Source organism: Falco peregrinus, chromosome Z (assembly GCF_023634155.1).
Source record: "Falco peregrinus isolate bFalPer1 chromosome Z, bFalPer1.pri, whole genome shotgun sequence".
NCBI lineage: Eukaryota > Metazoa > Chordata > Aves > Falconiformes > Falconidae > Falco > Falco peregrinus.
The window spans coordinates 20,864,044-20,888,274 of NC_073739.1; the positions used below are offsets into that span (position 1 = coordinate 20,864,044).

Below are 24,231 nucleotides of genomic sequence, written 5' to 3' on the forward strand. Positions count from 1 at the left end.
GAGGAATTTAGTTTAATTCCCACACTAAAGGGAATGTCAAATCATTTTACCATTATGATTTCTAATGTGGCCTGAAACTACTGTCCTGGCACAATTCAGTGTATGATAAACTACAAAGGGAAGGTCAAGTACCTCTTGAACTTTGTTTTGCTGAAGCTGATGATGCCAGCTGTCTGCTGAGTTACTAATAAAATAAATACTTCATCAAAAGTATAGAATTTTTTTAAGCAGCAGCATAACTGTTTGAAGAGCTTGTTTAGAACCAAATGAAATAATGATTCCAATATACAGTGAAAATGCAATTTTTTTTACCCTGCAAATTTTCTTAGCATTTATGTTTGGATGTTTCTTCTTTTCAGCTTCTTGCCATATTCACCACTGACTAAAATTCAAAGTGCATGAAACAGCAAAACCTACTTCTTGTCACCATTCTCAAACAAATCCATTTTTGGAATTTTATGTGAAAAAGCTTTCACAGAAGTCCACCCACTTTACACTGTATTCCACTTACCATTTAATAATATACATAAATTATAATGATGCAATCTCTATTAGTTGTGTGTTAAAATATTCCACCCCTACACCCCAACCTCACCTTTTCACCCTAGTTCAAACAAAGTTTAAACTCCAAGAATCATTAACACGAATAGACTTCCTGGTGACCAGTTGCAACTGTAATGAACTCAACTCTGTCAGAACAACAAATGCAAAGCAAATGCAGATGCACCTCCACAGCCATAAACATTCAACCCTCTCAGACCAAATCACCACTTAAAGATATGCTGTCATGTGCACCAAAAGGGCCCTAACAGAAACCAGAAGACAAACTATAAAAACTGCTGTGAATCACTGAATTCCCATATACCATCAATTAAAAAAGTCCAACTCATGGAATACTTTTTTTAAACAAAAAAGTCATCCTGTCTGGTTGTAACAAGTACTTACTTCTTATGATTTGACTGGTTGTTTCTGTGGAAGACTTGTTTTTGTAAACGTTGGCTGGCTGAACTACAAGAAATTATTCCACAGTTCCTGCTTCACTACAGGTGTAGCAACAAGACCAGAAACTTATTTTTCTTCTAAACTTTGAAGTACTTAACGAGCACCACAAGAAATGTGAGTGTAACAAGGTAATTCGATTAAAAAGCTTTTCTAATGTCAAGTTACATTTTTTAAACATTGATTTTCCATAACAAATTTAGGGATATTAAGAAGAAACTTAATGAAAAGCAAAGTTACTTGCTTAGGCTGGTAACACTTCAGTCTCTCCAAGTTCAGTCTGGTCTTTCATGCATTAGGAACATCAGACCATTTGCCAAAACCACCAGTGGCATTAGCTGTAGTTACTATTCAAAGCAACTAAAACAATCTTCATACCATCAACTTCTCTCAAAACAGGGAGCATTTAGCAAAGTACACCTGAAATTTATTCAAAAAGAGTTTAATACATATATTCCAACTCTTATCATTGACAGAAAACTGCAGCGACATGTTTTTGTAATAGAGATAACAATTTAATTGGAAGGAACTGTTGACAGGTGTTCATTAGAGGCTTACATCTAACTACACACTAGTCACTTTGCTTAAGCATTCAATATTAAATCACACCTGCTGGCTAATAAGGGCCTATATGCATATATATCCACATTCTTATAAACAAGGTGTTAAACATGATACTGTCAAGTCTCCTTTAAGAGAAGATTTTAAGTTTGGCAGTTCATTCCATGTTTCTTGCAGATATTTTTGAATGAGTGTTTTTTATATTTTTTTTCCTTAGGGGGCAGTTGTTTGCTTCATTTTTTTAAGGCTGTTCATTCCACCAAGACAAAATTAAGAAACTCTGTTCTACAGAAAATTTGCATGACAACGTAAACAGAAAAAGACTGATCTCCTATCTTTTCTCCAGCAAAAAGGCAGGAGCACCTTAATCAAACCACCTGTCACTCAGCCTGAATGACATTTTTCTAACCTAATCTTCATTCAGCAACGAAGCATTTGCTTTCTTGCAATACTACACTGCAGAAGCTCATAAAGCATCTTTGATTCCCCTGAGGTTAAACATAACATGTACCTGGTTGGCAAATCAGTTACAGGAGATTAGCATTAAGTTTTCCCTTTCAGTTAACTGAATTTCAAACATTAAGCTATATTGCCTTTACTCTGCGTAACTAAAGTGGCTGGGAAGTTTTAGTAAGCCACAAAGCATTTCCTGAAGGCCCAAAACACTGCAGCTTTATCAATTAGAAGATACCTGTCAGGTTTAAAATATTTATGAACACTGCAGTTTGGCAAAGTGAGCAATGACATGTCTAAGGCAGCACTGCAGCAGCTCTCTGCTAAGTCCTCAGGTCCTACAAATGCATCACAATGCCATGGGAAGGTGATGTTCTTACGCAACCTAGTGCCCATTTTGCTGTTAAAGACACAAATGCAGGACAAGGTCACTTTTCCACATTCTTCTCACCACTCTATTTTAACCCAGAAACCATCCTGATTGCCATCAGCTGAATAAAACAAATTGCAAATAAATTCTTTAACATGTACTAGGACAACAGCAGTGATAAGAACCATAAACACCTTCCTTCCTCAAGGCCTTTCTCCCTCATGAGCCTCAGAAAATCCTGAATAATCAGAAATAGATTTTTAAAGTTTTAAAGTTTTTAAGTTAAGGTTTAGAGATAGCATAAGGGAAGCATCTAAAAACGCATAACTTGGTTGTATGTATGACAACACAGAGGTCATGAAGATGCATGAGGAGAGCAAGAGCTAAGAGTGCTGTCATTAACTGACTTCCAACCTGGATGTTTCAAGTGCAGCCCCACTGAGCAAGTGCCCAGACAGCACAGAGAGAATGCAAACAACTTTTGCACCCTTTTAACATGGCCATATAATCCTTCATTAAAGATTGGCAGCAAAACATGAGGTATCAGTTGGTGGTATCTGTACTGGCTTTTTGGGTTGGGATCCCCATGTCAGGTACTCCCAAATCCATTTCAACAGAAATGGTGATATATTGATCACTGTGCAAACTTCTGACAAATCAAGCAGTACATAGCTTGTTAGACACAACCAGAACAGGAAGGAGAGCTACTAGACTGCAGTGACCTAATGCCTTAAATGCACAAAGGACAGCAGATGCAGAGCAAATGGGAATACATCTGAAGCTGCTGCTGCTTCCAGAGGAGGTTGGAAATCTGCTAGGTTATCTTGCTGAAGATCTAAGTAGGAATCAAGAATCTACAAGTCCCTGCAAGGAGGCTGTAGCTAGGTGGGTGTCAGTCTCTTCTACCAAGTAAGAACTGACTAGACAAGAGGAAACAGCCTTGAGTTGCACCAGGGGAGGTTTAGGTTGGATATTAGGAAAAATTTCTCCACCGAAATGGTTGTCAAGCATTGGAACAGGCTGCTCAGGGCAGTGGCTGAATCACCATGCCTGGAGGTACTGAAGACTTGCAAGTGTGGTGCTTAGGAACACAGTTTAGTGGTGGACTTGGCAGTGTTAAGGTTACAGTTGGACTCTTATCTTGAAAGTTTTTTCAGCCTAAATGATTCTATGATCTGTGATGCCTGTATCTATAAAATCATGCTCCTAAACTCTAAGAAAAAACCTAAAATGAAACAACTTGATATAAGAAAGCTCTCTCTTGACTGGCAATGTTAAAAACCAAACCCACAACCTCCCATACAGATACTGGTTTCAATATCCTTTTAATTGGTCTGACACCTTTTTAGTTCTTACTCCTCCAACTTAGCATTCACCTCCCAACTAATAGCTGCTTAGTATCCCAAAAGTGCTCCATACTCTCATGTTGACATCAGTAATAAACTAATCTCTAAGCAATTCCTCCAAACTAGCACTGGCAGTTTTGCTTCAGGCACAAAACTCACATATCCAAGACAGCTTGTCTTTTTTGTAACTCCAGGAATTTATGTAACAAAAGATGCTTCTTCTCCCTGCTAAGCTCTACTTCTTGTACACAGAGACTATCAAAAAATGCTGATAATACCTCTCAGAATGATAACACATCAACTACATCAATTCCTCACTTTAAGACTAGTATGTGCTTTCTTTAGATTCACTGTCACACACAAGCCAGGTGATCTGTCTCTTATTAAAATGCTACAAGGACTTCCTGGTGGAGACATGGAAAGCTACAGAAATCACTCCTTTGATCAGCTGGAAAGGCAGCCAGAAAGTAAAAGAGGCAACGAATCCTCCTTTTCCTTTAAGGACTGAAAAATTATTTTTATTGTCTGAGCACAGGTATTCAAAAGAAAGTTAACACAACTCAAAGTGCAGGTGAAATATTACATACTATCTTTAATACTCAGAAGTCTAGTGATATGCCAGATAAACATTCTGAAGTATTTTGCTACTGAAAATCAGCTATGTAAAAGGCATCAGGCAGCATACTGCCACCAATCATTCAGATTATGAAGGCCTTGTATTAAAAAGACAGATACTGTTATTACGAAGAACAAAAAAAATAAATTGTACCTTAAAATGCAATTTATTGGAAAACCAACTTCCAGACCACGTATACTTCGTAAGTCTATTGAAAAGCAAAAATGGTGAGAGGCTGCTGGAATGACAATTTTCTGTGCTGACACAGGCTCAGAACTGGATGTACCCACAGGGTTGGGTTGAGATGCAGCTACAGGACCATTAGCAGCTGAAAAGATAGAAGAGAATTTGTGTGCATTTTTAATAATCTGTTCTGCCCAAAATATGTTAAAGATAGGTCTCACATTTTAAATGCAAGAAACAGATAGGTTTCTTCCCCAAGAAATTTAAATTCCTTGTAACTTAAGCTAGTACTATGAAAAAAAGCCACTCTAAGTTACATCAGAACTGTGATATACGTAAAATCTTCTTATGATTCTGTAATATTATTCATTTTTTTATTAATCTTCAAAGTTATGGAAGTCTATCTCACTGAAGAAAGTTCAGACTGAGATCCAAGGTATTAAATTGTTCAGAAGGATGTCACAAGACTACAGCTTCAATAGTTTATAGCAATATATATCACTCAATCTAACAGATACATTGAGGGCATGCAGAAGACGTGGGCTACAAAAAAAAAATCCCTGGTAGTAACTTAGTTTGCTTTGAATTAGCTAATGCCTTTAGTAGAGGACTGAAAAAAGACAGAGCAGCAGGTCACTTCAGTGATCATGTAAGGCAGCATCAACTATTGGTCCCAAGCTGAGGTTTAACTATTGAAAAACTAAAATGCTCTAGTTACGTCAGTAAAGCATATCTGCTCACACCCTTTGATCAGAACCCACCTACTGCAACATTCATTTTTTATTTTAGGAAGCAGAAAGTACAGTGAGAATGCCTGTCCAGTTGCATACAGGCTTCTCAAGTCCTTACACCGGGACCCAATACTGCCTTCAAAGAGTATAAGGTCAAAATACAAGTTTTACAAACAGGGTCTCCAAAAATGTTTTAAGAAAATAAAGCAGAGAAAGAGGTAAAGAAACTGTCAGAGAACTCAACTGCCTTTTGTGTTAGTTGTTCTGATCCTCTTTCTTCATAATTACCTAAAACGTTTCCATTTCTCTCATTTTTAAAGAAATACATCATTGCTAGCATTGACTTAATCTATTTTCTGCTTGTTTTGAGTGTTTTGTTTGCATTAACAGAAAAAATACAAAAAATAAAAGTTCAATACTACTTCAGCATCAGCTAGTAAGCGTAACATAGGAATAAAATCATTATTAGTGATTCAGATAAAATGTCACTAGATTGCTTGGTGCAATGAAATTGCTGAATAGAAGCTTAAGGCCACAGACAAGAGAACAAAAATTGTATACAGGCTACTGTTAAAATTCACTTCAGTTCATATTATATTCATATTTCATTCAGTGTACTGAATTTGATAAATTTTGCCTTACTGGAATTTTGGACATGTGACAAAGGTGACTTTGCTCTGCTCTGTGATGTAAAAACTGGAAGCTCTTCAGTATGCTGTTTGTTAACCTCTTGTGAGGACTCACCCACCGGCCCTGAAAGACAGATGTGATATGTTTTGTGTCTTACCAAAAGAGAGTTATAAAATTATTACTATTAAAAAACCCATAGATTTCTTAACCACAGATTCAAACTAGCTGCTGGGTTCACAATACTTTTTCTTGCTAAGTTCCATAAAAAACGACTTAATCCTTGCTTAAATAAATCAGTTAGGATTAAAGGCAAATTTGGCTGAATTAGCAGACAAATCCTGAGAGCACATTCTAGGACAAAGATTTTCCTCTACAGAACTGGGTCTTTAGGACCAATGTCAACAAAACAGTAATACAACTATCATAAGAAAAATCATTATTGGGCTTTATTCATTTATTATCTCTTAATATTATGCATGTTCAGTAATGTTTAGCAAACTAACATTCTTTCTTATGAGCTTTACCCTATCCTTATAGTATTTCTTCCTCTCTCATCTCTGTTCCTCTTCAACTTCTCCCCAAACCAGCCCTCAAATCAAAAACAAGGTAAGTCTTAGAAAGCTATGTGGGCTACCAAGTCCCTATAAAAAGATAATGCAAAACCAAACAAAAAACCCAGCTGCTTCATTTTGTCCGGGAATCTGTACAGTACAAACACTTGTTTTCTCAATTGATTATTCACATAGTAAATTCCTTAGAAATCTTAAGAACCCCACATTTCCCCTGCCCTTCTATTTAATCAATATGAACATTAGGATCATTTCATCTCCTCATTGAGTACGTCAGTTTCTCTATGGGTGTCATACTGAACCTTCCCACTCTCAAAATTCAGAGAATTCCTATTATTTTACAAGCTGATGACCATCCACATGACTTGTAACCTACACACCACCAAATCCCCATTCTTGCTCTTCCAAGTGTTTTCAACAACCATGTTCAAATTACAGCATTTATTCTCCTCTTGTACTTGTTTTTAAGTAATTATTATTTGCCTTATTGCAAATTAATAGCATGTGATCCAAGACCACACTTGACAACTGGGGAAGAAAAGATTATATACCACATACCCTGCTTCTTTAGTATTGTGCCTTTTTCACACTTAAGACTTTCCACTTCACTTTCTGTTGCTTCTTCTTCTGTTGAAGAGGGGTCAGCCTGAGGCACAACATTCTGGGATCTCTGCTGCAGGACCTCCGTTTTTCCACTAACAGGTGAAAGAACCTTCTCCTGTAGTTGTTTCGGTTCAGTTGGAGCATTTAAGGGCATCAAAGGCTGAATGAAGCAATATAGTTTTCTTATTGATCACAGCTTGCACTGAAAAATTCTGTCTACAACGTTTTTATAGTTTGAGATTTTTTTTTACTGACATAGAAAAATGAAGCAGTGAAAGGTTTATTCATATAAGGCAACTTAATCTTTCAGGCTTTAATTTACATACTGAAGAGATAAATACAACTTAGAAACACCATTTTTTTTTTTTTTAACATGAAATTGCACAACTGTGTCTAAACCAAAAACAAACAAGTAAGCTATACCTGGGCTAGCTCCCTTTGCAAAGTTACTGATACTCCAACAGCTGGAGCCATATCCAAAGGCAACTGTGGCAGTTTCTGTTTAGCTCTATTTGGTGGGACAAGGACAAATGCTCCTTCTATTGCCACAGGGTGTTGATCAATCTCCACATTTCCTTTCTTCAGCAGTCCAGACAGAGGTATTTCAGTGCTTCCAAGAGACTGGTCCCCACAGCAAAGATGGATCTGCATACATACAAGAGCACTATGAAGTAACTGGCATGTGCCTTTCCACTTGAACTGTCTGTTCACCCTCTACTAAAGGTGGCATAAATACAACAGATAAGTGATCATCCCTAGTGTAGTCCCTGTTTGAGAAGTGTTTTGTGCTGTATAGGAACAGCTGTAAGATTTTAGTATTAAGCAGGTAGGATTAGTCCCATGCTAGCACATAGCTGATCACTGCACTGTCCTTCTGAGGACTTGTCAGATCATCCGTTCTGGAGGACAAATTCAATAGCCTGTGGCTTCTAAACACAGCACAGATTCTTGTCCTTAATGTACAAGCATATATACTGCAAGGTAAAGAAAAAAGTTATTTGCAAGCTCAACCTCTGTGTGTATGTTTAGACACCTCTTAAACAGCAAGGATTTTTGGAATTAAGTAATTGTGTTCTTAATTTTGACAAGGTTTGTCTCAAACTTTGACTCAACTCTTCCTTCTTTCCACAGCTTAATATTTATATACCTAAGTAAAAGATGGATCTTAAAAAACACACACTAAAGGAATTTATTTTCCTCAGTGAAAGTTACTCTTCAGAGTTTACATACCAATTTGCTCTTTCCCAAGTAAGAGCCACTCTCAGCTCTGTTTTAGCAGATCACAACACTGTACTCTGATCCTTAATATTACTACATTTAGTGAAGGCTCTACTACTAAAAGGTGTCAGCTGCCAATACACACCCCCAGGTGTGTGTATATGTATGTACATACACACACATACAATATGTACATACACACAACCCACCCTAGTCTGGCAGCTAGCACCTTTTACAACTTTAAATACAAGTCTTTATTTTCAGAAAAAAATATGTTGAATATTAAGGATCATAATACAGTGCTCTAATCCTATATTCAAAATTTTAAGAAGCTGAGAAGTCAAAGAAAGAAAACTGTAAATAGAGATGTGGCTCTGACCTCACAGCAACTCTTGTTCAAACAGGCATTCTTTAATACAATCAAAACACATGTAATTCAATGTATGTATATATATGTGCTATATTAAATCCTTTGTTTCAAGACCATAGACTAAGAAAAAATTCCAAACATCAATGCATTTTTCTCCAAAAACTGTAATTAGTAAAATAGTGCAAGCTGAGACAAAAACCAGATGAAACAATTTAAGATTTAGACAGAAAGATTCTTAAACTAACCTGGATAACAAAAGTAGAATGGTTTGAACAAGCTCAAAGAAAAGGATCCAGACCCAAGACTACCTCATATAACACTGTCTCATTTACCAGCTATGTTACTAAAAACCCTATACTACCCTCAACTAAATAGTCTTGTTTTGTAATGAGTTAAGTGTGAGCCAGACAGACTGCCATAAATGCTTTCAATACTACCCAATATTTAGAATCATGGAATCATTTAGGTTGGAAAAGACCCTTTAGATCAGAGTCCAACTGTGAATTTAGCACTACTCCACCACTAAACCATGTCCCCCATCTAAAGACATAGCTAAAGATAAGCTATATCCCTTAACAGCCCAAATATGGCTGTACTGTATTTAAAAATACTATCTGGCTAAGGAGCAGGAAAAAGCCAGACCTCCCTTATTATTCACGAAGAGTGTGGTAGACAGTGATTTTAGAACTTAAGCAAGAGTGATGTGAGCAGCTGGTGTGGGTGAGGTTATCACAGGTAGGTCTGTGGGTTGCAGATGGTCTGATTGCAGCACAGCTCCTAGAACTCAGAGCTCTTGAGAATGCTGCATTAGCTTTTTGGAAATGTCATGTAACCTAACTTACTATAGGGAGCATACTAAAACTACTGCCACTCCATCTGAGCTGGGAAACTGGCTGCTAGGGTTTCCTTTATACCAGCAAGAGAATCAATTTGTATTGACTCAAAAACACTGTAAAACAATCTGGTTTTGGAAAGAGAAATGTTTTCCGTTTTCAGCCTGAGCCATATTCCATTTTTTTAATTTTCATTACTTATTTTCATTCACATTTGAGAAGAAACTTCTTACCTGCAATTTTGACTGTGCACCAAGGTAAACTTGAAGGACATCAGCTGTACTACGTATTCGAACCGAAGCTCTTTCTGGCTCAAAGTTTGGATTAATTAAGTCAGTGAAAGGTTCATTTGTGACATCATTTCCCAGTAACGAGTAGTAGAAAAAAAACACAGGCTGTTGTTCAGGAAGCTTCACAGTACTAGGAACTAACTGAAAATGATGCAGAAAAGAGTATCTTTTCACATACTGTACAGTTACAGTAATCCTTAAGCATTACCTTGGGAATTAAAGAGCTTAAATTTATCTCAAACTACTGAGCAGATGACCTAAATCCTAGCTTGCAGTACACACATAAAATAAACAGAAAACTCTTACATTAGTACTCAAACAGAATGAAACAAACATGCAAGCATACCAGTAACTTGCTAAATGACCCATTTTGAATTACCTTTAAGATTTATCAGCACCAAGGGCTCTAACTGACATTATATATTCAATAGCGTCAAGCACTGCACAAGTACTCAGAAATAAGCAGCCTCTCCACAAAGTATTTCTAGTGTAAATAAGCAATGTAGATTAGATACTGAGTTATATAATAAATTATGTGATTTAATAGAAGACTGGAACAGCCAGAAACAGCTACTTCATCCTGTAGTCACTGCAACTGTTGAGTTCGATGCCTAAAAAGGCACAAGCTACCCCAGACTGTTCACAGTAAGCTTACTTCACAAGGCCCTTGAATTGACATGGAAAATTATTTTCTCTGACAAAAAACATAAAACAATCCTGGGGAGAGTTTATCATAAACTATGAGTTATAGATCAGTTAAAGTCACACTGGCTTTGAGTCATGACTTTCACAGTAAATCAGGCATACCCGTATTTTTTAAATCAGTTTATCAGTGTAGTACCGTATAAACACAGAAGCTGAGAGGTCTAAAGCTGAAATTATCACATTAGCACGGCACTTCATCCAAGCTTCTAAGTCCTTCCCTTAGGCAACCTATAAACTCTACTGTTTCATATACCCTATGGATCAGAAAAGTATTTTGTCTTGTTTGAACTTCAGCACATGGGCACCACATTGAAGACTAATATAACGCATACACAAACTTTTAATACTATATTGTAATAAAAATGTATGCATTTCATAAGAGTGCATAATTTAAAGTAAACGCAATTTTAGCGCTCCAAAGAACTCTGATCTTTCATCTAATTTGACATGTAAGCACTACAGACAGTTTTAAAATTCAAATTAATGTATATTAATTCAACATGGGACAAGGATATTTATTGCAAGAAACTTAAGACAATAACAAAATCTTAACTAGAAATAAGGCACTGGAGGGCAAATATACAAACATAGGATAGTACTTCTTAACGACTACACATAGCAAGGAAACAAACCTGTTCCAACTGTGTGGCAAACACAATGGTTACAGACAAGACAAAGTAGTCTCTGCAATACTCTGCTGGTCCAATTTGATGATAGCCCTCTTCTTCATTCAAGACAGGTACAATACTTTTAGGGTCTAGTCCAGAAAGAAGGGCAGGTGCTAATAGAGAAGAAAGTTAAGAACTTGTGATCTTATTTATTGCTGCAGGAATCATAATTGTACAATAATTAAAGGTAAAACTACATGTGGAGAGAAAAATCACAAATAAAGATCTCAATGCTTGGTTCCAAAGCATTTTAACACAAAAAAGTCCCTAAGTATACTCAGGTATAGCTAAAAATAAATAATCTGATATTAATTCCTATTCTGTGGGCACAGATGTTATTTTGAACACTATGCTATAGAATGCTAGTGCATATTTTTAATTATAGTTACATAGTTTAATTATAGTCTACTCTATAGCATCAGTAATTCAATGCATTTCAACCAAATAGGAACAATCACACAGCACTTTTGGTTGTGAACAAAAAAAGCTCTATTTCAAACACCGGAAACTTTAAACCACTTAGGGTTCATACATTTGGTTCTGGAGGTTTTGGGGGTTTGGGGGGTTTTTTGTTTACTGACCTAAAAGGAAAACATCTCCTTAACTATCTGACTAGACCAGAACTGGGTAGTCTAGATTAGTCATACCCAGTGCTTGGAACATCAACTTTAAACCTGTGAAACTCTAAACGTTTGTCTCCCTCCATGCCTAAATATAGTATCAACTAATCTTGAGATGACAGAAGAAAGGGAAAAGCTATAAAACTTGTTTGTATCAGTATTTCCACAGAAAGCATAAAGTGGAAGACAGTCCTCGGTGAAAGCAGAAGGGACTTCTTGTATTTTTTGTGAGTGCCTTGAGGGGTAGGAAAGCTTGCAGACAGTTCCTTGCCTCCTTTACAAATTTTACAGCATGCAAAATTCCCTGTGCTTTGTCATAAACCTGAAAGGACAGAGTAAGCTAAGTGATTACACTGGGACTTCAATATTGCCTTAACCACTCTTGCCATGCAGCCAAGTCATTGAAGTCTGGGCCAGAAACCTTGTAAAACACTACTACTGACCACTTTGTTTTTACAAAACCACAGCCACAGATCATGATAAGCAGATGATGTATTTAGAATTAGGAAAAAGTTACCCTCAGAGCAAGAACATGAGTAAGATAAGTATGAGAAAATCCACTAGCTGCAACAGAGGCTCAGTTTTTGAAGATTAAGTAGACAGGCTTTTGGGTGGGGATGAGGGGAGAGGTAAATCTGTTGTTTTAGTTGGGTTTTTGTTTTTTAATCAAGCTGCTAAGGGTTTGGGTTTGATGTTTGGTAGAGTTTGTTCTGTGTTTTTTTTTTTTAATTACTAACTTCCATTAAAGAATCCCTAATTAAAAAAATTTCTATAAAACACAGCAAAGACACCTACTGGCATTAACATTTGAGTTCTAATAGATTTTTTACACACTTCACTAATTACTTGAGAGGAATGTATAAGGGAATCCAGAAATGGAATGAGTTCCAACAGTTAAAGCAGATGTTACCACAAAAACTTAACAGAACACGACCTAAGTACTATATTAAAAATGCATCAGAAAAGAGAAGCCTACCCAACAAGTGAAATGCTGTATTATTTTATAACTCCGAGCCCAAACTACTGAAATTGCATTCTGTAAAGAAACTCCTTTCAATACAGAACTTCCTAAATCCCTGAAATATGAGTAAAATGCCCATAGGAGTCAACTATGAATCCCCAGTTCCAATTTTAAAGATCAGTTGGTTTCCAACCCTGTCCACCTGGAAGTCAGTTACCACAGTAAAATGCTCTTGCTAAGTTATTATCACAAGGTCTTTAGCTGTAAAGGATTTGCATCTATAATACTACAAAACTAAAATTCTTTGTAGACTTCAAACACCACATTTGCAACAAGTGATATGTTCATCTGGCACAAGAACATTGTTGGTTCAAAGTGAGAGAAATTCTTACTGTGTTACTTACCCTTCCCTTCTCTAGGGGGTGCCTCCTTCGCTTTAAAACCATGGATCAGTGCTTTTGAATCAGTCTCCAACATGACACCTACTTGTATTTCAGACTTAAATTTTGTGTACTTGTTATTAAGTAGAGGATACCATTTTGGTGCCTACATAAATAAAAATAATAAAACCCAAACACATTTTAAAACCAGGAAGACAACATTGTTACAGAAAAATTAAGACTCATTCTAGCATTTCTACTTCATTATCTATAGAAAAATAACTTTGTTTTTATTTCAAAAAATTTGGCCTATTTTAAGTACACTGTTATACTAAAAGGATTTTACAGAATGATTCCTGGAAGACTAGCCGAACATTCTCTTTTCCACAGGTTCATACAGTAAATGAGTTAGCAAGAAAAATATGCCATAGATCTTTTCAAGCTCTCAAGTGAAAGAGCACAGGCAAATTATATGGATCACAAATCCTTAAGTGTGATGTCAAAAGAAGACACCAGGGTCCTGTTGTGACCCATATCAGAGTTCACAGAATCACAGAATGGTCAGGGTCAGAAAAGACTTCTTGAGATCATCTAGTACAACCCACTACTAAAGCAAGTTCACCTACAGCAGGCTGCCCATAATCACAGCCAAGTGGGTTTTGAATGTCTCCAGAGGAGATGCCACATCTCTGGGCAGCCTGTTCCAGTGCTCTGTCACCCTCAGGGTCTTCCTCATATTCAGATGGACCTTCCTGAGTTGCAGATTGTGCCCATTGCCCCTTGTCCTGTCACTGGGCGCCACTGAAAAGAGCCTGGACTCATCCTCTTGACACTCACCCTTAAGATATTTGTAAACATTTATAAGATGCCCTCTCCCATCTTCTCTTCTCCAGGTAAAACAAACTCAGCTCTTTTGGCCTTTCCTCACAAAGGAGATGTTTGCAGCCCTCTGCTGGACCATCTCCATTAGTTCCATCTCTCTTGAACTGGGGAACACAGAACTGGAGACACACTCCAGATGTGGCCTCACCAGGGCAGAGTAGAAGGGGAGGATCACCTCCCTCAACCTGCTGGCCATGGTCCTCCTAATGCCCCCCAGGATCCTGTTGGCCTTCCGGGCCACCAGGGCACACTGCTGGCCCATGGGCACCTTGCTGCCCACCAGCACCCCCAGCCTGTGCTGGTGCCTGGGGCTGTCCCTCCCCAGGGGCAGGACCCTGCACTTGCCTATGCTGAACTCCATGAGGTCCCTCTCCACCCAGCTCTCCTGTCCAGGTCTCCCTGAATGGCAGCGCAGCCTCTGGTGCATCAGCCACTCCTCCGGGTTCTGTGTCATCAGCAGCTTGCTGAGGGTGCGCTCTGTCCCCTCATCCAGGTCACTGATGAATGAGTTGAACAGGGCTGGATCCAGCACAGACCCCTGGGGAACACCACGAGCTACAGGCCCCCAGCCAGGCTCTGTGCTGCTGGTCACAGCCCCCTGAGCTCTGCCATTCAGCCAGTTCTCAATCCGCCGCCCTGTCCACTCACCCAACCCACACTGCCGGAGCTTACCTGCGAGGGTGTACTGAGGGAGACACTGTCAAAGCCTTGCTGAGGTCAAGGCAGACAGCATCCACCGCTCTCCCCTCATCTACCCAGCCAGCCATTCCATCACAGAAGGCTGTCACGTTGGTCAGGCATGATTTCCCCTTGGTGAGTCCATGTTGACTACTCCTGATAACCTTCTTTTCCTCCCCATGCTTTGATATGACCCCCAGGATGAGCTGTTCTGTCACCTTTCCAGGGATGGAGGTGAGGCAGACCAGCCTGCAGTTTCCTGGGAACTCCTTCCTGCCCTTTTTGAAGGCTGGAGTTATACTGGCTTTCCTCCAGTCCTCAGGCACTTCTCCTGCTCTCCATGACCTTTCAAAGGTGATGGAGAGTGGCTCAACAGTAACATCTGCCAGCTCCCTCAGCACTCATCCCATCAGGGCCTGTGGATCTGTGGGTGTCAGGTTTGCTTAAGTGATCTCTAACGTGATCCCCCTCAGCCAGGGGAAAGTCCACCTTTCTCCAGACTTCCTCTCTTGCCTCCAAGGTCTGGGATTCCTGGGGGCTGGCCTTGGTGGTAAAGACTGAAGCAAAGAGGCCATTCAGTAACTCCGCCTTCTCTGCGTCCTCTGTCACCAGGGCACCCACTTCATTTAGCAGCAGGTCCCCATTTTCCATAGTCACCCTTCTCCTGCTTATGTACTTGACAAAGCCCTTCTTGTCCTTGACCTCCCTCACAAGATTTAATTCCAAACAGGCCTCATTTTTGTTTTGACCAAGCATAACACAGAATTTTGATTAAATTTATATAAAAAATTATATTACGTTTATGCTGTGTTAAGGGGCTAGAACTTCTGATCACCTAACACATCCTCCACAGAGGCTGATTAAAAAACCCTTAAGACTTGATTGGATTATGAAGACTCAATTCAATTGCTCAAAATCAATTGCTTTGATAATTTTTTTCAGGCAATTAAATCACGGAATTGCTTAAAAGTGTTTTAATTCTCAAATTCAGAAGTGCAAGATTAATACAAAAGTATTCTCATTTGTCCATGTTCTTATACAGAGTCAAGACATCACTAAGAAAAATAAGCATGTGATCAGCTAGGAGCCATACTTGAAAGTTTTGCCTGTGCCTTAATTCAAATCCTACTATCTTCAACAGTAGTGTTGTCAAAATAACTTTCTAAAGCTTTATAATCCATAACATACCTGTTTCTTTTCCTGCACAGCCCTTAAATCAAGTACTATATAGCCTATATTCTCTTTAGCTGATGATACAGGATCCAATGCAAAACACTGGAGTTTAATAGGTGTTCGCTGCAGCCTGAAAGAACAACTCAGTTGAAATCCAAAATGTAAAATTTATCTCTGCAATTAGTTCACAAAAATAATTTGTAAGTTTCAAGCATATCAATGATACAAAATTTGTTACATAACTAGTTTTAGTAGGTCAGAAACAGAGTTTTTAATTGAAGGTCTAAAAAAATCATCATTTTGCGAGAGAAACAGGTGGATTAATGTTGCAAGAGGAGTGTACGTGAGTCTCACAGAGCCTCAAGTGCTATTAAAAAGATGTTACTGACAAATTCAGTCTCATCCACATACAAGAAATAAGAACTGCACCTCACATGAAACGGGAATGTCACTTGTGAAGGTATCTTATAAACAGTACTTATGCAAAAGATTTTTGGGTAAAGCACCTATCACCACTTGGACGCATCGGCAAGGTGTCTAGCATAAGGTATGTTGAGACATTTTTCTCTCATCAAGCATGAAAGAAAATACAGCCTTTTTAACATGTTTGAAAATAGATAAAATAATACAATAATAAATCAAAACCAAATGACAGTTATTGAAGCCTTACTCAATTTCTGAGGTCTGCTATTTGACATTTTCAAAAACACTTTACATAGACTTTTCAGGCTTGAAGTTAATTCTGTGTCACAGTATGCATAAAAAAGCTTGAACTATAGCATTATTCATTTGCTGTGAGTTCTTTGGTTTCTTTCACTAGTATAAAAACACTTTAGAATTTTTAAACATCACCTATCTTGCCACATGCTAGTTCTGTTTCTTACGGCAACATTATGGTAAATCAGTTCACAAGTAAAAGACAGTTTCTAAAAAAAAAATATTCAGATGACAGCAACACAAAAATTGTATTTCAGTACCTCTGAAGACAAGAGAGTCAAATACTATCTCCAAACTAGACTTAACTTTCTAGTGTTACCTGTGCTGATGAAGCGCTTTCCTATCAAGTTCCCAAGCCAATTCTGTAGCAAACTCTGGCTGATCGGTATGCTTTATGGGATCAGTAGCCAACTGTTCACCATCAAATTTTGCTTCAACTATAAGCATGTGCTTGGGTCGTTTTGGAAAATAGCGCCCTGTAAAAAGAGTAATTGCCACTTGCCATCACTAAAAAATGAAGTGGGAGCTCAGATTTATGCCACAAACCAATTACATAAAAATACATTTCTCATATCATCTTCTCGGTGCTTATTCTAAAGCTATGTTCTTCATATATAATAAAAAAGCCTTACTATTATGCAGAAATAAGAAAGAAGATCATAACATGACACAGACTATTTGTGAAGTATCCAGAAATACCAAGATATTAAGTAACAAAGACAGAAGAGAAGACAGAAAGAAACCAGGAAACTATTATAATACTGAGAAACCTATGAATCAGAATAGATCAAATGAACAGGTGAGACAGAGACAGAACATTTTGCCTCCACTTGAGATTTTATCACCTTCCCACACCAAAGCAGGAAATCACAATTTAATGAAAGCAGTGAAAGATGTTTTTCCAACTACTTACAGAAAAATCAGTACTAGATTAGAAGAATGCCTAAAACTGTACAGGATTTGTCCTGGGTTCAGCATCATCCCATATTCTGATTAATAGTTTAAATGACAAAATGAAGTCAACACTTAAAGCTTACATATGCCACATTGTGTGTGTAGCTACACGCATGTCAGAGGACAGGATCTTATTTTAAAGCTACCTTGGCAAACTACATAAATGGCCAGAGTGACAATAGGAATCACTTGACAAAGAGAAAGACTTCAGAAAAAAACCCAACCACAACCAAAAAACCCCAACCCGAACCAGGAAAGCCAACCACACAACATCGCCACACTCACACACTACACCTCAGTAAGTGTAACCTGTAGAAATAAAAAAAAAGAATAATTACTAGCTAGGTATTTAAGTTAACACTAAAAAAAAAGCTTGCAGTAGATTGCCAATAGGGGATAAAACCACCAGGATACTACCTTTTAAAAAAAGAAGGAGAGGCAGCCACATGAAACTATCCTGATCATCATCGTTAAGACATCGGCTGGGCTCCAACATTTTGGTCCAAATCTTTCTTGAAAGGGCTCCACGGCCATCCAGGGAGAGCTGGGCCTCCACGGCCCGTACGGAGGGGCTAGAGAGAGGACTAACAGGGTGCGGGGCTCTCTGCCTACATACAAACTCGATACAGAGGGAGCAGCGGCAAACGATTCCTTGCACCCGCTGGGAATACCAGCGATATGGGGTTTAAACAACAGCACAGGCTACGCGAGTTCTGCCACGCAAAAAATATTTTTTCTTCAGGAAAGGAAGGATACATTCACGATTCACTTTTAAGTACCGTTTTGGGCGAACACCTCCAGAAACAAACCGGCGGTAGCCTGGCCAGGCTTTAAGGTATGTACGCCCACAGATTCATTAATACAACCAATTTGCTAAGCGCAGCTTGGCTTATGCCGCTCACGCCATCAGAGACACTCGCCTCTTCCCCCCAGAGGCAGCGATCACCCCTCACTTTCCGTCCGGGACGGAGACGACGGCCAGCAGCCGGGAGCCCGCGACCCCTCCCACCCCCCCGCTTACCTTCCAGGACGGAGACGACGATGAGCAGCCGGTCGGCAGCTCTGGAGACCATCTCCCCGCTGCACCTGGGGGCTGCGGGAGCCGGGAAGCACGGTCGTTCCAGAGGAAGAGGAGAGAACGGAACGGGAACAGCACCAGCCCTACCGCCACACACCGCCCTTTTACCGCCTCCAAGCCTTTAAACGCCAACGCCCGCCCGTCGCCGCGCTTCCGCCTGGTAACGGCGGCCCCGCCCCGGCGCGGTGCGACACTTCCGGCGCGGGCTGCCGCGGCACGGCCGCCGCCCCGCCCCCCGCCCCGCCCCGTCCCGTCCCGCCCCGTCCCGCCCCGTCCCCGCGGGCTCTGGCCGCCCGACGCCGTCCGCAGCCGCGGTGGGGTCCGCTGGGGCCGTGGCTGCCCCCGGGGCTGCGGGTGGGGCGCGGCAGCTGCCTGTCTGCCGGTCGGAAGTGGGGTGTGGAGGCCCGGCAGCTGCGGTGCTCGCTGCACCGGGCCCGTGGCGCGCGCGGGTCACCGGCGGTGCCCCAGCACGGGCGGCGCGAGAGAGAGTGGCCGGCAACCTCGTACGCGCAGGTGAAGATACAGACATGGCACCGGCGCTGCTGCCCGCGCCTGCCGCTGCCAGCTGGCAAACACCAGCTACTTCAGGGACATCCCGTTCATCGGAACTGCGAAGCGCCGTTGGTGCTGCCCCGCCGCGGCGGGCCGCAGGGCAGGGCCGCGCAGGGCGAGTCCGGCTCCAGCAGTACCCAGCACGGCCGGCTTGTGTAACTTTGTATGAATTAATAATCGGTTAAGCAATAATACCAGGAATTAATGTCCCCCAACATCCCAAATGACAAGTATGCCTTAACTGCATGTCTTCCTCGAGTGACAGTCTTCCCAGCGGGCTTCTTCCATTTTTAATTACTTTTGCTTTATTATGCATTGCTTACTTGAATAAAGACTTGTCATTTTTCTCATCAGTCCTTTTTTGAATAAACAGTCTCAAGTTCTAGAGTTCTCTGTTAGTCACGTTTTCCATTACTTTATTAATGTCCGTTGCCCTTCTATGAACTCTGCATTACCCTTCACCCTTCTTCATTGGCAGCGTCTGTAGGTGGATAGACTAAAGGGAGTGCTGCCCTAGTGTTTTATACAACAGATTTACTATGTATTTTCCTGCATGTTCTCTGGTTTTGGTAGGAAAACAATCCCTTCTTGTAACTGTAACTTGCTCCTGGGTTTGCTTTTTAACCATTTAGCAAGCTGAACTGGTTCAGAGCAAGGTCTGACAAATGCCAGAGCCAGCACAAAAGAGTGAGAGCATATGGCCGGCAGCACTGGTGTGTGGGTGTTTGTATCTACACGTGGCAGAGCACCTGAGGTCTCCCATTTTGGCAACAGCAAGCCATTAAATCGGATATCCTCTCCCAGCCCTAGCCTGGCTTTTATTGTTACCTTGCAGGTATTAGCTGTGCCAAGAGCCTCATCACCATTAACCTTTTCCCGTAAAGATTTTAAAGAAAAAAAAACCAAAACCAAACACCAAATATGGGGACACACACACATTAGGAAGACATTAGGACCTCCTTAGTCTTACCAGCTTCATTAGTTTTGTAGTACACCAAGTCTTTCTCTAATCTTCCTATCATCACAAAAGACTGTTCCCTTACTATGCTTTCATAGTCTTGCCTAGTTGTATCTCACCTTGTGCATTTGCCTGCCCAGGTGCCAGGCTGCAGGGCGTCCCCTACCTTTATGCCAGTACAGGACAGCAGCAGTGAGCACAACTGTGGAGGTGCACTCAGGTAGAGGAACTCCTCTGCTTAGTGACAAAGCTCACAGAGGAGGTCAGTAAGAAGAGTATGAGGGAGTGCAAGAGAGAGAGAGTGAGTGGCTACTGGAACCACACCCTGTCTTCCCTGGGACAGATGCAATAGGCAGACAGGATACATGACATGGTGCATTCCCTATCTCTTCATCCAGCAGGACATGGTGACTTAAGGCATAGGTGCAACGGCGACAAGTTCCTGCATAGCACAACATCTTCTCTGTGACTACCTCACTTTCCCAGGTGCCCTTGCATAATAGGTGCACCTATGGAACCTGCTGTGGAAGTGGAAATGAACAATGACAAGGACAGTGGTTCATCTAGGTCAGAGGTGTTGCCAAGGTTAAGTCAGCCTATGCCCTCTGTTAAAACTGCTTCCATAAAGATAAAGAGATGGGTCTTTGTCATAGGACATCCTCTTCTGAGGGGAACAGAAGGTCCAATATGCTGACTGGACCTGCTTGTTAGAGAAGTCTGCTGCCTCCCTGGGGCCCAGATTAAAGATGTGATGAGGAAACTTCCTCATCACATAAGGCTGAGGTACAACCCTCAGATTGTTATCCATTACTGCTTTTTCATACAAGCAGCAATGAAGTTGCATAAGAAGTCTAAGGGCAGTCAAAAAAGACTTCAGCATTGTGGGACAACCAGTTAAGGGATCAGGAGCACAAAGGGTACCCTTTCTATCCTTCCAGTTGCAGGGAGTGGTGAAGGAAGAAACAGGAAGGCCTAGCAGATCAATACATGACTCTAAAGAATGGTGTCACTGGCAGAATTTTGGGGGTTTTGGTCATGTGTCAGCCCACATGAAACCAGGCCTGCTGGTGACAGATGGGTTATGCCTGTCTTAAAGGGGGGAAAGGATCTTTGTATGGGAGTTAGCAGGGCTCATTGAAAGAGTTTTAAATTAGATTTGAAGGGGGTGAAAGTGAAAAAAACAGGCTTGCTAGAGATAAACCTAGGGGCGGCATGCCAATGTTTGACGGAAAGTGTGCTAGGGAGGTCTATCTCACACAACTGGAGTGATGGTTATAAACTCAGAAGGGATAGGCAAGGAAGGAGAGGCAGTAAGGTAGCCCTATATGTTAGGGAGTGTTTTGACTGTCTAGAGCTTGACAATGGTGATGAGAGGGTCAAGTGTTTATGGGTAAGTGCCAGGGGAAAGGCCAATAAGGCAGGTATCATGGTAGGAGTCTGTTATAGACCACCCAACCAGGATGAAAAGGCAGACAAAATATTCTATAAGCAGCTGGGAGAAGTCTCACAAGCTGTAGCCTTTGTTCTTGTGGGGAACTTGAGCTTACCAGATGTCTGCTGGGAATACAATACAGCAGAGAGGAAACAGTCTAGGAGGTTCCTGTAGTACATGGAAGATAACTACCTGACACAGCTGGTGAGTGAGCCAGCCAGGGAAGGCACACCACTGGACCTGCTGTTTGTGAAAAGAGAAGGACTTGGGGTGATGTGATCGTTGGAGGCTGTCTCAGACACAGTGATCATGAAATGACAGTGTTTTCAATTTTTGGAGGAGTAAGAAGTGGGGTCAACAGAATCACTACCCTGGACTTCCAGAGGGCTGACTTTGGCCTGTTGAGGAGCCTGGTTGACAGAGTCCCTTGGGAGGCAGTCCTGAAGGGCAAAGGGGACCAGAAAGGCTGGACATTCCTCAAGAAGGAAATCGTAAAGGTGCAGGAGCAGGCTATCCCCACATGCTGAAAGATGAGCTGTCAGGGAAGAACAGCAGCCTGGCTGAACAGAGAGCTTTGGCTGGAAGTGAGGAAAAATCAGTATGGCATTACTGAGGTTTCGCAGCATGTTGCAACAGCTTTAGAGATTCTCCCTTGCCACCTCTAGCAAGCTAGAATGGCATTGTCATGTGTGTAGCTGAGAACAGGTCATATACAATTCAAACAGCAACGAATTATCCTCTCTCTTCAGGCATCTTGTTTCATGGTATTTTAGTCCTGAAGATCTTTCTGCTTGGAGGCTTGTATTGTTTCATTCATTATTTGTGTCGGAAGGGGTTCTATAAATGTAATCCCCATTTAAAAAAGTGAGTGGTGCTTGTAACTTCATGTTTCCGGTATTTTCACTTCAAAATGGATCATACTTGTTTCCAAATCAATTAATGAATAACCTTAGGGTAGCTATTAATTAGAATAGTTTTAGTGGTGGACTTGGCATTTTTAGGTTAATGGTTGGACTTGATGATCTTAAACGTCTTTTCCAACCTAAATGATTCTATGATTCTATCATGTATTTACTTGTCCTTTTAACTGTCTTGTATCTCTTTTTAACACTTGCAGATTGTTCATGCACAGAGTGTTGTAAATAACTGTATCCCTTCATAGTAGGGATTTAAATTGCACATAAATGTAATGTGTTTTCTAAAAGGAGAACTTGAATTACTCATCTTGCAGTCATTTACTTACACTTTGGAATACTTTGGAAGTAATTGTAAACATTTTATTTGTTCTACCATAAAGCAGAACTTCAGTAAGAGCATACTTTATACAGAGGTTAAATTTGAGAGAAGGTTATCAAATACTATCTTTAAGGCAAAATTTAGAATTGGCATGTTCAGGAAGAGAAAAACCATCATTTAAACAGAGGAAATTTAAATTTAAGAAAAGGGGCAGCTGGAAGTTTTTTAAACATCTATTTATTTTATTTTATTTTATTTTATTTTATTTTATTTAAACCTTTATTCTTCTGGAAAAGGGAGAACCAAATTGTGAAATATATTTCTTCAGAATAAGTAGGAAAAGATTATTTCTTCTCCACTGACCGAAGTAGTACATGTAACCAAATGGTGTACACCTCACTAGAAAGTTTATTCTAATTCCTAATTCACATAAAAGTTAGTCATGAATTGTGCTCTCAATGACAGCAAGAAAACTTGTACTGGGTTTGCATGGCAAGGTTTTGGTAGCAGGGGGGCTACAGAGGTGGCTTCTGTGGGAAGCTGATAGAAGCTTCCCCCATGTCTGATAGAGCCAAGGCCAGACAGCTCCAAGACAGACCCACCGCTGGCCAAGGCTGAGCCCACCAGTGATGGTGGTAGCACCTCTGAGATAACTTATTAAAGAAGGGGAAAATGTTGCTGTGCAACAACTGCAGCCAGAGAGAGGAGTGAGAATATGTGAGAGAATCATCTCTGCAGACACCAAGGCCAGTGAAGAAGGAGGGGCAGGAGGTGCTTCGGGTACTAAAGCAGAGATTCTCCAGCAGCCCATGGAGGACCTTAGTCTGGAGCAGGTGGATGCCTGAAGGAGGTTGTGACCCCACACTGGAGCAGGTTTGCTGGCAGGACTGGTGACCCCATGGGGGACCCACACTGGAGCAGTTCCTGAAGAACTGCAGCCTATGGGAAGGACTCATATTGGAGTAATTTGTGGAAGACTGTCTCCTATGGGAGGGATCCTGAGCTGGAGCAAGGGAAGAGTGTGAGAAGACCTCCCCTTCAGGAGCAGGAAGGCGTGACAGAGACAACGTGTGATGGATTGACTGCAACCCCAATTCCCCGTCCCCCTGCACAGCTCTAGGGGAGGAGGTAGAGAAAATTGGAAGTGAAATAAAACATGGGAAGAAGGGAGGGATAGGGTGAAGGTGGTTTTAGTTTTTATTTCTTGTTATCCTGCTCTGATTTGATTGGTAATTAAATTAATTTTCCCATGTTAAGTCTGTTATGCCTATGACAGTAATTGATGAGCGATCCCTCCCTGTCCTTATCTCAACCCATGAACCTTTTGTTACGTTTTCTCTCCCCTGTCCAGCTGAGGAAGGGAGTGATAGAGCAGCTTTGGTGGGCATCTGACATCCAGGCAGTGGCAAGCCACCACAGCTGTTAGAAGAATTTGATCTGAAAAGGAAATGGGTCATTACATACA

At 40.8% G+C, this 24,231-nt stretch overlaps 1 protein-coding gene across 1 annotated transcript in view; it reads right to left on the reverse strand.

Moving 5' to 3' along the window:
* Positions 1-18,748, reverse strand: part of CEP120 (centrosomal protein 120) — a 44,726-nt gene extending 25,978 nt beyond the window's left edge. The window contains exons 1-10 of the mRNA XM_005242538.4: positions 18,532-18,748; positions 16,876-17,032; positions 15,855-15,969; positions 13,131-13,272; positions 11,110-11,258; positions 9,716-9,913; positions 7,485-7,706; positions 7,017-7,221; positions 5,902-6,012; positions 4,499-4,673 (exon numbers count right to left, since the gene is read on the reverse strand). Of these exons, the coding sequence (XP_005242595.1) occupies positions 4,499-4,673; positions 5,902-6,012; positions 7,017-7,221; positions 7,485-7,706; positions 9,716-9,913; positions 11,110-11,258; positions 13,131-13,272; positions 15,855-15,969; positions 16,876-17,032; positions 18,532-18,583 (1,526 nt within the window). The 5' untranslated portion in view covers positions 18,584-18,748. The remainder of the gene's footprint in view (positions 1-4,498; positions 4,674-5,901; positions 6,013-7,016; positions 7,222-7,484; positions 7,707-9,715; positions 9,914-11,109; positions 11,259-13,130; positions 13,273-15,854; positions 15,970-16,875; positions 17,033-18,531) is intronic.
* Between the last annotated feature and the right edge of the window lie 5,483 nt (positions 18,749-24,231).